We start from the raw sequence: 12,038 nt of genomic DNA, 5'->3' as shown, positions 1-12,038 counted from the left end.
GCAGTTGTCAAAAAAAAAGATAATTTGTGAAATTGTAAAGCAAAGGTAGTTAATGGATTGATGCATTTATCTTTGTGAGCAATCCCATATGTTTTTGCCCTAAAATTCATTGCAAATGCTACTGTTACTATTTTAGATTTTAATTTTATATCTGTTCAATAGCCTAATGGAACATTCTTTAAAAGTTTAATTAGTAGAAAACTGTTGATTTCTGGTGAAAAATACAATAGCTGTCTTTCTAACTGTATTCCACTTCCCCTTCTTATTAATGTGACTGTCAATGAAATTTGAATATTATATGAATTTGTAGAGCTGTGATGTTATATGTCAGTTTCTCTGTTAGTCTTCTTGCTTAGATGACAAATCATATATAGCTTTTCCAGACAATAAGCCAATTAAGTTTTACTAAAAACAGTTTACAAAAATATGTACAGTAGGTTGATGTTTAGTAAAATGTTGAGGTGTATTTACTCTAAATGCAAATTTTTGGAATAATAGACTTACGTTTCTGTTTGCTGATCATTAAAAGTGAAACAAAATTTTGAACTGACAAAGAAAATTTTTTGTAAGACAAAATTTTGCTGCTGGTGTTTAGTATAGCTGGATCCGCCCCTGGAAGCAACTACATCTTAACTATATCTTCCATATATTAAACAAAATCTTTCAGCATACCACCTGTCAACTCAACGAAACTTTGTCGAACGCAATTGAAATTCGCTCGTAAAGTGTCTTCATCAGTCTTCATTTGACGGCCGCCATACTTTATCCATTTACGAAAGTATCATAAATCTTACTTTGCTTACGTGACATACAGACAGGGGGAGCCACTGACTGACTCTTAAGCTAAGGCTTCGTTCATTTATTCACTGAAAGGTGCCAATATATAGTTTGACAATTGAGAAATATCAACACAGTTAGTGTCAAAAAATCATAAAATAGCATCACAAGTTGCAGTATTACGAACAGAGAAACACTTCAAAAAAAGATTGCCTAATTTCATTGTGCCGTGTTACAATGTGGACACCGTAACCTTTATTTAATGTTGTAATCAATTGTAATGTAAACGTAGTGTAACTGTAACTTGTGTCGAAAGTATAAGAACCAGATAAAATTAAAGTGAAATTAAACAGCAAATAGACAATAAAAGAGTTCGACATTGTCTTTAAAAATAAGGCCAAACAAGGTTTTCCAAGCTGCTGTTTGGTTACCCCAAAATAGCGATCCAATCATAAAAAAGATTTAAAAGAAGCATTCATATTTGATGAATTCTAGTTAGGTGACTTAGATAATAGCTGTCCACGAACATAATTAAGTAACGGCTGAACTGCATAAGAAAAAAATAAATGCCAAACCAAATACCATTCAAAAAAACTAAAATGATAATGAGTATAAATAGAGTTAAGATCAAGTACCCACAGATATCTGGAATGCAAATGTTAGTGACAGAAGGCTTCTCAAAAACAGTACACAAGATTGTATTTTCAGTGATCCACCAGCTCGACCTTCATATATCTCGATACTCTATTCAACGTTATTCAGTAATTGTTTAATATTACCTGCAACATAAATAGTTCAAAATGTCATAAAAAAAACCTAGACACATGTACGCAATCGCGTACGTATTCTTAGCTCGCGCAAGCAATTTTTTCCTTAAAATTGAAAAAATGATGTGTGTGAAAGTTCGTTCTGTATTAAAAATAAAAAGCTCACCAAACTCTTTTACAAAGTTATTCATGATTGGGTTGCAGTTGATGACCAATCGTACATGCAATCGATGCAAACTAATAGTGGACTGTGGAGTCTACTAAATTTCCGTGTCGGTCTGTGATATGATACTTGAATCAACCAATGACATTCACAAGTGTAAGTGTAATCTTTCAAGCATTTTATTGAGACATTGAACATCGGCAGCGCTGCATAGAGAAATACTTCATTTCGAATATGGCTTTACTAACGGTGTTTAGCAGTTGGTTAATGCAAATTCCTTTACTAATGTGCTGTCTTTTTCTGACCTGGAAGATCCTGAAGTACCTAACTTTAAAAGAACCTGAGATTCGAAACGGTAAAAGCAGACGGCTTGATTTTCTAGAAAATGTGAGTGAACAGTTATCATATTCATTAAATGGTGTTGGAAATATTGCTTGCGTTATATCTCTTAAGTCGAAGGAAAGCCTTCCCGTTCAACATATTCATGATGCTTTGGTTGTGTTAGTTAAACGTCAGCCAATGCTACGAGCTGTAATACATACCAAGGCTGACGGCCAACAATACTTTGAAGTCAAAAGCATTGAGGAAACTGTTCCGCTATTTGACATCTCGAAATCTGATGCTAAGATTTCTGAATGGCAAGAACTAATATACAAGCACACTTCAAATGTTCATAAATTTATCTTGCCATGGAAAGCTGTCGTACTTCAGGAAGAATTTGATGCAACATCACAAAGTATTCAAACATGATATTGTTCTCTCTAAAACATGCGTGTTTGGATGGTGTATCTGCTGTTAAGTTTGTTGAACAGTTTATGAACTGCATGAATGAGATATCGAGTCGTGTCACCAATGCCGACATGCACACGATAAGTTTTCCGTTACTGCCCAGTGGACACGATCTTGTCACGCAAAAAAAAATTGGTCATTCTATATTTCGATCCATGGTTACTATTTTCGGACTTCGACCGGTATTAGATTTTTTGTTGGGAAAAATGATTTCTTACGTACTCAAAAAGAAGGCTATCAATCCATATTACATACGATACCCACATCTTCAGTCTGCAGAAATACGCCCAGAATCACAACCATGTCTAAATTTAAAAGCATTTTCTATGGAGGAAACTAAGTCGATTGTTGATGCCTGCAGAGCTAACGGCTGTACGGTTACTGGAGCAATAACAGCTGCTGTACATCTGGCGTTCTACGACTTGATTGGTGAAAAAGATGAAGAGAAAACGAAGTTGGAAACCTTTTATCCGTTAAATAATCGATCGTACGGTGATCCAAAGGCACCAGAAGAGTATCTTGGCTATTTTGTCTATTTTCTCTCCAAATACATGAAGTATCCCCGTTGCTCACAAGGAGACTTTTGGATGATGGCTAAAGAAAGCACGGTTCAATTAAAACAGACTGTGAGTAAGAAAGCATTTATGACAGAAATGTCGTTGATGAGTGTTCTTGATCCAAAACTGCTACTTGACAGTTATTGTGATGAAAGTGCTTTCTTGAAATCCATAACCAATGTCATTTCAAGTTATGGTGTCTTTAATTCTTACAATTCACAGGCATCTCAAATGACCTACAGCTTGGAAAATTGTTACGTACTGCCCATTGTCCGTGGAAATAACACCATGTTTACACACTTTGTGTACACCATTAATGATAAACTGACTTGGATGATAATATCAGACGTACACATTCCAAGTGCCCATGCTGGACAATTCAGTAATTACAGTTTTAACATATTACTCAATAACTGCTCTGTTGTAGAAAAAAGTATGTAGAATCATGTTTCGATTTTGTCAAGTAGAACGTTTACACGTGTTTAACAACAGGGGTGTTTACGGGTGAGGGGGAGAGGTAAATGGACAGGGACAGTTCTTTTTTTAAAATTATATGTCAAGTTTAGTACCCTGAAATCCCTCACTAGCAAGGTAGTATAGCTAAAATGTTAATTGGGAGATGTTTGTTCATACATTCAATTGTGTCCGACATGTTTTTTTGAAAGTAATTCAGCTTCCTAAAGAGCTCACAGCTGAATACACAAATAGACACTCCCAATCAACATTCTAGTTAAGGCCCTGTTCATTAGTGATAACGTAACATCAGTGAGCCCCCCTCCCCTCCATAATGACAAAATTTTGAAAATGCACCTCTGTGTACAACAATACACGTATGATGTTTTTTTGTTTGATTTAATAAATTAAATGTTTTTATAAAGTTTTTATCAATTCTTCTTTTGTCTTTTGACAAAAGTTCTATAATCTTTTCTATATCTGGATTAATGTCCTGATGAATATACAACAATGCAAGACCATTTAACCTGTCAGCAACCATAGTACTTCTTGTATAGTTCTTTAATCTTCGCAAAGCAGAGAACGACCTCTCACACTCACAAGAAGTGACTGGAATAGTACTTAAGATCTTTAACAATACTTTTATGTTCTCAAAACCTGGAAAATTTACCTGTGAGATATACCATATGGATGAGCCTTTGTTGTCATGGTTGTCTCAGTAGGACCAGAAGGTGTAAACCTCAACTTTGTTTGTATACTAGCCTTTTTAGCTTGTGACAAGTGACTACTTCCCTTCTTTTAGTTCCCTTCCCACTAAGTATCAAAGGCACATAATGATTGTGTTTGACTGCAGAACTTTGCTTGAGGAGCTAAACCTTCAAAGCAAAACAAAACTGGCAAATAATTACTAGTGGAAGCACAAGCCGAAGATAGAATTCAAGGTTCAATTCTTTGGTTAAATAATAAATTCCCTTTATAAGCACTAGAGTATATGTCAGGATAATAAGAAAATATGCTACAGGATGTAACTGAAGAGAGTGCCAACAAACAAACCCAGTCAATGCCATATCTTATGCATTTAGCACAGCTTCTGCCCTGACCAGTTCAGCAACAGAACAACCACTTCCAGCATTATCAATAGCTTCAAAAGAGACTGACATGGCCACCATTATTGAAATTTACAATAATGTTATGTAAATTTCAAATATCATGCTTCAGTTCATTTTTGTACATCTTATATTAAGTATATTATTGAACACATCAAGAAATAAATCAATAGAAACCTTTTAAATATGATCGAAATTCGAAAATTTGTTTTGTTTTGAATCACATACATAAACCACAAATGACAAATGCATCGGGCATCACATCAAGTCAATTTATATTTGCTTATATATTCTTGTGTTAGCATGCATGCATAACATGTCATAAGTTTTCTAACCTTAAGGCAACCAAATTTGTGATCTTTGTCTTGGCACTCTGCGGTATGTAAAATTCGGCATTGATATTTCGGAAAATATCAACACCGAGACGATCCAACAAATTATCGTTGGTAACAATGCTGTTGACTTTCAGGCAATCCAACATCTCTCCGTAGAGTTGAGCCATAAAAGTCTCATCTTTCCTCGTAAAAGCTTCGACTCGATCAGTAAAAGATGCCATGCTTCTAATTAATATTGTTGGTTTTTAAGCTCAAAGATAAAACCTCGGCTATCAACAATCTCAATTTGTGCTAAATTTCGCACAACACCGCTTGAACATTTCCCGCAAAAACGGCGGCTCGTTAGTCGTCAGCGCAACGGCAATAAACCAATCAAGAGACAGATTTTAGTCTCCAAATTCAGCACAATTTTAGGCGTGCTGACTCGTGGGGTTAGCTATGGGTATTTCTCCCGCTAGTGAATTCAAGTATTTTAGCCACTTGATCCCTTAATCCGATGCTTAATCCAGGTCTTGGAAACAATAACATTGCTCAGTGAATGCACGTTGTTGCACAATTTTCTCATAATACTATCCCTAACCCTGACAATAGTTTATTTTTCTAATGCTTTCGTTGTGAGGACACAAAAAATTTAATTGATTTTAGGATAAAGAATTCATGATCATTATCCACACAACGAAACAACACCATACCGAGACGAGATTCGAACCGGCAAATGACGCATAGAAAAAATCTCTTGGTTCGTTCGACCTAACGAGCCTCGTTCCACATGAAAAATTGTTTTTATTATTATTAAGGGGATTTAAAATTTGATTAATTGGCTGCTGTGCAGAATTTAATTACATGAATGTGACGTAGTTTGAAACCGTGAGATGACGGTGCGGAGAGGGTAGAGGGAGAGGAGGAGGAGAGGAGACCTGGAGGGAAAGGAGAGGAGACGAGAGGAAGGAGAGCGAGGGAGGAGGAAAGAGAGAGAGGAATGAAGGAGAGGAGGAGAGGAATGAGGAGAGAGGAGAGAGAAGGAGAGGAAAGGAGAGGAGAAGAGGAGAGGAAAGGAGAGGAGGAGAGAGGATAGAAAAAAAAGGAAGAGGAGATCATTGTCATCAAAAAAATTTCAGTGCTAATTGTCACGCAAGCTCCAATACGAAGACTAACATTAACAATATCAAACTAACACCAGCACTAAGACTAACATTGACACTAAGACTAACACCAACACCAACACTAACACCAACACTAAGACTAACACCAACACTAACACTAACACCAACACTAACACTAACACCAACACTAAGACTAACACCAACACTAAGACTAACACCAAGACTAAGAAACACCGACACTAAGACTAACACCAAGACTAAGAAACACCAACACTAACACTAACACCAATACTAAGACTAACACCAAGACTAAGAAACACTAGCACCAAGACTAACACCAGCATTAACAAACTAACACCAACATTAAGACCAGCACTAGCACTAACACTAATACTAAAACTAACATCAACACCAACACCAATATTACCATAGTTTTCAAACAAAGTGGTGATTATATGAGGATTCGATTTTGAGACATTTCTATACTCATGTTTCAAACACAACAGCACCACACACACCCCGGCTTTACAGTTTTTGCTTCGTGCTTTGCTGATAAGGAACAGCAAACATAACCAACCCAAAATTCTGTTCGTAATTAGGATAAATCATTTGACTATGTTTATGAAGTGAAAAGCATCTTGACAGCTCATGTTATCGAACATTTTTCAAATAGGATGTAGAACTGCATTTTTTGTATCGTAGCGTTGAAAATAATACACAAATATATGTTCTTTGTCGAATTAGGATTTCTCAAGGTCGTTTTGACACAGGCCACAGCATATAAACAGACTCTTTGCCAGGCACTTCAATGCACTATTGTTATCAATACCATTTCCGATTTTGAGCAATCTAGCGTAAGCAAGATATTGCATTATAAGTATAAGGCTTATCATCAAAAGTTATGCAAGATCGATGTAACACTTAGGCGACTTTTGTAATGCTCACGTTTTCTGATGGCGAGTCTGCTTTTCGTCAAAATATATTAATTACTCTTAGCGAGATAAACACAAGCCGGAATAGAAACAGTTATCGTTTACATTGGGGAATATTGATGCGGGTTCGCATCTGTTCGTGACTTCACAATTTAGTCTTTAACTTTTTGATCTCGTTTATCGAAAACTTTGACGCTCTACTATTTAAAAAATAGACCATGTTTCATTTAAGTTAAAATTACGTTGATTAAAATTAGCACACATTCTGCGATCTGCCCAGTCCCTTGTTGAATAACACACGATTTGGCACGTTTGATGTTTACGTCTGTACATGTTTTCCTCCAAATATAAGATGAATGTCATCATGCAGATAACATCATTGTACAATGGATGATTATTAATTAAGTTTCAACGAGACCAACACACATAAACAATGCTTTTCAATCACTGCAAAAGGAAATAGAGGTGGACAGATGAAGCACGCTCGTCTTCACATGTCAACGCCGGGTCATCGAGATTGGGATTTGTACTTTCGCCAGCCTATTTTTCTACGGAAGAAGAAAATTCATTTCAAAGCGGCTTATACGCATAATCAAGATAAATATTTTGCATGTGATTTGCGCTTCTGTTAGAATTCCATCTGGAAATGAAATTCTCGGCATCGCACACTTTGTTCGTAATTTTGCTAAACGCAAAAACACATGAAATTTCATCGGCTGTAATTCGTCCCCGTTCAACGTTTCCTATGAACGAAGATAAATGCCTTCATGTAAAGTACATTTTTGGCAAAGTTCATCGGAAATGAATGGATTTCACCAAGTTGTAATTACATGCATGTGACTGGAATATTAAGCGTACACCCTCAGCCCTTAACAATGAGTATAAGCAAATTATCCAACTACAAAGGTTATGTTGAAACATTACCTTCCCGTATATGGCTTTGTTTTGTTTTACGAGGGGAATCACCCACGATTAAGCAAGTGAACACGGAAAGCATTATTTCAAATTCATTCAATTCGTTTGATAAGCGTTTTTTCATTAATCGAAAACTGACAGTTCCTGTTCACATTACGGAGTTCGACTTTTAACTCGATTTCCTAATATGGTATAATTATAAGAAGCTCCTGAGCCTTTCTTTGCATGAAGTCGAGTGTTTTTTGTTCCCAAATGAAATTGTTGGCCAATCTGGCCCGATCATGAAAGACTTCTTTCAGTCAGACTTAGCAATCGACGCCTTTGAGTGGCCTTTGAATTAAAAATCATCTTAAATTTGTTGATTGCATTTTGCCAACTAATAAGACCTGTTATATTTATCAGTACAAGACGATTGCACACAATATCTTAACCTTATATTTAATTCGTGCTCAGTTTCAAAAAGTGTATCAAAAACAGCAGATATTGGAGAATTGTCATTAGTGTTCTGCTTCCACACCAAGTTCCGGCTTTACAATAATATTTCCGATGAGTTATTAAGTGAGCGATTTCTGAAATGAGCGATAAAATTGGCAAAGTGTACTTTGAATCGAAAATATTCAAGCTGCACCTATTACAAGAGCATTTTACTCAAAGTTTTTAAATATATTTACGCTACACAAATTGAAGAGATCCGTCGAGTTCGTATTCGTAAAAATCATCAAACAACAGAACTGTAACGAAATATTGAAATGTAGAAGTTGAGGATTAATTTTGTCCATCATTTCACAAGTATTTGACACATGAGAATCAAGGATAATTGTTTTTTTGCGCATCATGCTGAGATGACGATGTACTCAATAAAAAAAAACAAATTTGGATGTGTTCTGCTTCGAACTAACAATGTTATCATGAGCCGATTTGGCCCACAGTCAACTCTAAGTAATGAAATGATTTTCGCAGATAATGCTATTGTAATAAAATTCCACAAAACAAAGTTTTGTTTGTGCTGTAGAGAAAGGTGTGAAATAATTACGTCCATTAGAGTGTTCTCGATGAGCTTTGATTTCAATATTTTAGGCCCATTCTGAATGGAATTTCGGAAAGTCTTCTGTAATAAATATCTGACATGCATTTCACTAACGCCAAGGTTCTAACTTAGCCCAACCATTATGCGCAGTGTCACGGAGCATTTATCGTAGCGAATACGAAGCCGCTGTTTCATAAATTAATTGGATTTGACAGAAAGCGGTCAATTTGATGCAAAACAACAACATCTCCATTATTGTTATTCACAGTTTAACGAGAATCAGGTCGAAACACCTTGGCAGGGACTCAAGTTAAATAAAAGATAAAGATGATTTGGAGGGGCTGTGTGCGAATCATCTAACGCAGACTGGATTCCGTCCTCGCATTTTGAATAAAAGCAGCCTCATTTTGAAACGCTTTCCCTTGTTTATATTAGAAACTAGGAAGAAGGCATGCAATATGAACAAATTTCATTTGAGTGAAATATATTTTTGCCGACATTGATGATAGGGCCAATAGGGCGTTGGATAATTGACCAAGCCGCGAATCTCGTGATATAAATTAACCACCCCCACGTGGTACATCAAATGCGCAACATCACAGACATTTGCATGAAAATACAGGACGCTCAAGTGGGCATTAACGACCAAGAGGTTGCTAACAAAAGTTTCATAAGCTAATAAACGGTAGTATGTTCGGTTGTCATAACGACGTGAGAGCACATTGAGATTGCAGGCTTTTATCCAAACCGACTTTTTAACCAAATTTGGCCGGTGCCTATTTCGTTTTGCACGTTCATAATATTTGGCTTTTTTTATTTATATTGATGACTGCATACCCCACGCTTGCTTGACAATTATATTATATAGAGCTTTGAGTTTAAGTTTTTCATTCATCAACACACCGCAGATTTCTTATATATTTTATATAGTATAAAGATTGTTCTTGTTCTCTTTTGTTCATTCATCACTACCTACACTGATATACGTTATCTTATTTCTTATATATTTTAGATAGTGTAAAGACTGTTCTCGTTCTCTGTTGTTCATTCATCTTTACCTTTGACAATGAATTGCTCTTCATAACTAGAAATGAAACAATTCTTTGAGAGCAGCATGCAAGTGTAGTCTCATCTCTATAATTATTTAAGAGCTGTTTGTATTTGAGCCCAAGCTCCAGAAAGCCGGATTTTTTTCGTCTAAATTTACATGGATATTTTCTTACTTTGAAAACAGATATTAACTGCACAATATCAGCAAAGATACTTCGCAAAATCAGTCATGTGGTTGATAACGATCTTCATAATTTACATTAGCTGTTTTGGATGTTCCAATATTACTAGCCTCGTGAGAATCCTGTTTGCTGTGCACGGCTTCTAAGCCTGATAGATTGACAAAATAAGAAAATGTGGTTAACAAACGGATGCGATTTACTGTAATTACAAATGGTACAGATGTACAGAAATTTTATGAAGAGCTGGTGAAGAATACAATATGTACGACGGCAGTAAAACGTCATCGCTGCATTTGTCGAACCTTTTGCATGATTTGTACAGGAATTCAACGTGTTTTATAGGTTTAAATGTAACCATGGAGATTTCCCAAGGGAAAGTTTGAAGTTAGCCATTGATCAGTCTATCGCTGGATCCAATCTGGTCTAGAAGATCACACGATTAGATTATGTGAGTTCATAGAATTTACCAAGCATCTAAGAAATTGAAACATTTTTCTACAACGAATCCTTGAAAGACCCAACCATATTCGCTCCCTAAATAAACTTTATATATAGTCTAATAAACTTTACTTTAAAATTTCAAAAATCAACTGAGAGTTTCCTTTACAAATTTCCTGCTAAAAAATAAAACTTATGGACTAAAATCGAAATATTGTATACAGCCGTTGGCTTCTTCAGCCGATCGCAAGACTTGATATGATAAACACAACCATCAACAGAACGACAAAATAAAAAATATTTATGACTGTATATTATATCGATCAATATTTAAAGTAGACAAAACCTTATATAAACCAAGAGGGAAATAATGGCTAATTAAATGTTGGAACGGTTTGTGAAGTGATTCTGATAAGTGTTTTACGTGTGAAGAACCAAAGTGTATATTTGACTAAAAATAATTCAGATACTGAATACGTATATATGGTATTAATTTCCTTGTCATTGATCTAAAGGACAGTTTTAATTATATAAAAAATCGAGCTTAACAAACAAAGTATAACACTACCGAAAATAGATAATTAAAAAAAGCCAAAAAAAGCCATTTTATACATCATTAGCAGCTACAGTTACTATACGCCCATATACATCTTATAAAAAACGATTTAAGGTACCGCATCGTTATTCGTTCACCGTTGAATGAAACGTGACATACAAATAAAACAAAATAACACCGACGTTAAACTTAACGGGGCGGCGTAGACAAACAGGTATACGTGATCTCGTCAAAAAGCGTAGGATTTTTCTATTAATCGGATAAAGAAATTGTCAAAAGCCCAATATTTGCACAGGAAGATGTTGATACGAATGCAATAGCAAAAGCTGTTTGTTGATACATCGTAGAACTTGGCCGAGTTTTGTGAATAAAAGAAATATTAATTTCCTTCCAAGTCTGTGATTTGTGTAGCAATAACCACGCAAACAACTTGAACGAAAAATCTTGCGTGGAAATTTTAGCTAGAAATTTGAACCAGTATTCCAAGCGTTCAATTTTTTCCTTTCAGTGAAAACTATACAAAATTTGTTTGCAACAAGTACATTTATCTATACTTTAAGCCGCTTACAGACGAGCAAGTTTTTTATCGACAAATTTTTATGTGGAAAATGTTATTTGCCTGTCTTTATGGGACTTATTAGCTAAGTTTTCTTCGACAAATGCATTTGTTCAAAAGCTAGCATGTCAGCTTTTGATTAAATGCATTTGTCATAGAAAATTTGCCACATGACTGATTTTGTTTGTCTGTAAGGTCTACAAAGATTATACGAGAAATCAACCCAATGTGATATGTTGATACGTACAGACGATCAAAGAAAATTTGCCACATAAAATTTTTCGTAAAAAATTTGTTGCCCGTATACACAGGCTAACGAGTTTTCTCATAGA

At 35.5% G+C, this 12,038-nt stretch overlaps 1 protein-coding gene and 1 long non-coding RNA gene across 2 annotated transcripts; one reads left to right on the top strand and one right to left on the bottom strand.

Annotated features, from left to right (window-relative positions):
• Positions 1 to 1,134: 1,134 nt before the first annotated feature.
• Positions 1,135 to 1,793, bottom strand: LOC124451442. Its single transcript, XR_006950463.1, has 2 exons — positions 1,711 to 1,793; positions 1,135 to 1,556 (listed from the first exon to the last, which is right to left on the bottom strand). It is a non-coding gene; the product is annotated as an uncharacterized LOC124451442 (long non-coding RNA).
• Positions 1,794 to 1,838: 45 nt separating this feature from the next.
• Positions 1,839 to 3,926, top strand: LOC124451441. The gene has a single exon (XM_047002055.1). The coding sequence runs from the start codon at positions 2,454 to 2,456 to the stop codon at positions 3,492 to 3,494; it is 1,041 nt and encodes a 346-aa protein (XP_046858011.1). The 5' UTR covers positions 1,839 to 2,453; the 3' UTR covers positions 3,495 to 3,926.
• The last annotated feature ends 8,112 nt before the right edge of the window (positions 3,927 to 12,038 follow it).

The sequence above is a fragment of the Xenia sp. Carnegie-2017 genome, unplaced genomic scaffold (genome assembly GCF_021976095.1).
Source record: "Xenia sp. Carnegie-2017 unplaced genomic scaffold, XeniaSp_v1 HiC_scaffold_24, whole genome shotgun sequence".
Classification (NCBI taxonomy): Eukaryota; Metazoa; Cnidaria; class Anthozoa; order Malacalcyonacea; family Xeniidae; genus Xenia; species Xenia sp. Carnegie-2017.
The sequence above is the reverse complement of the archived record's forward strand: the minus strand, read 5'-3'. Positions and strand labels throughout refer to the sequence as shown.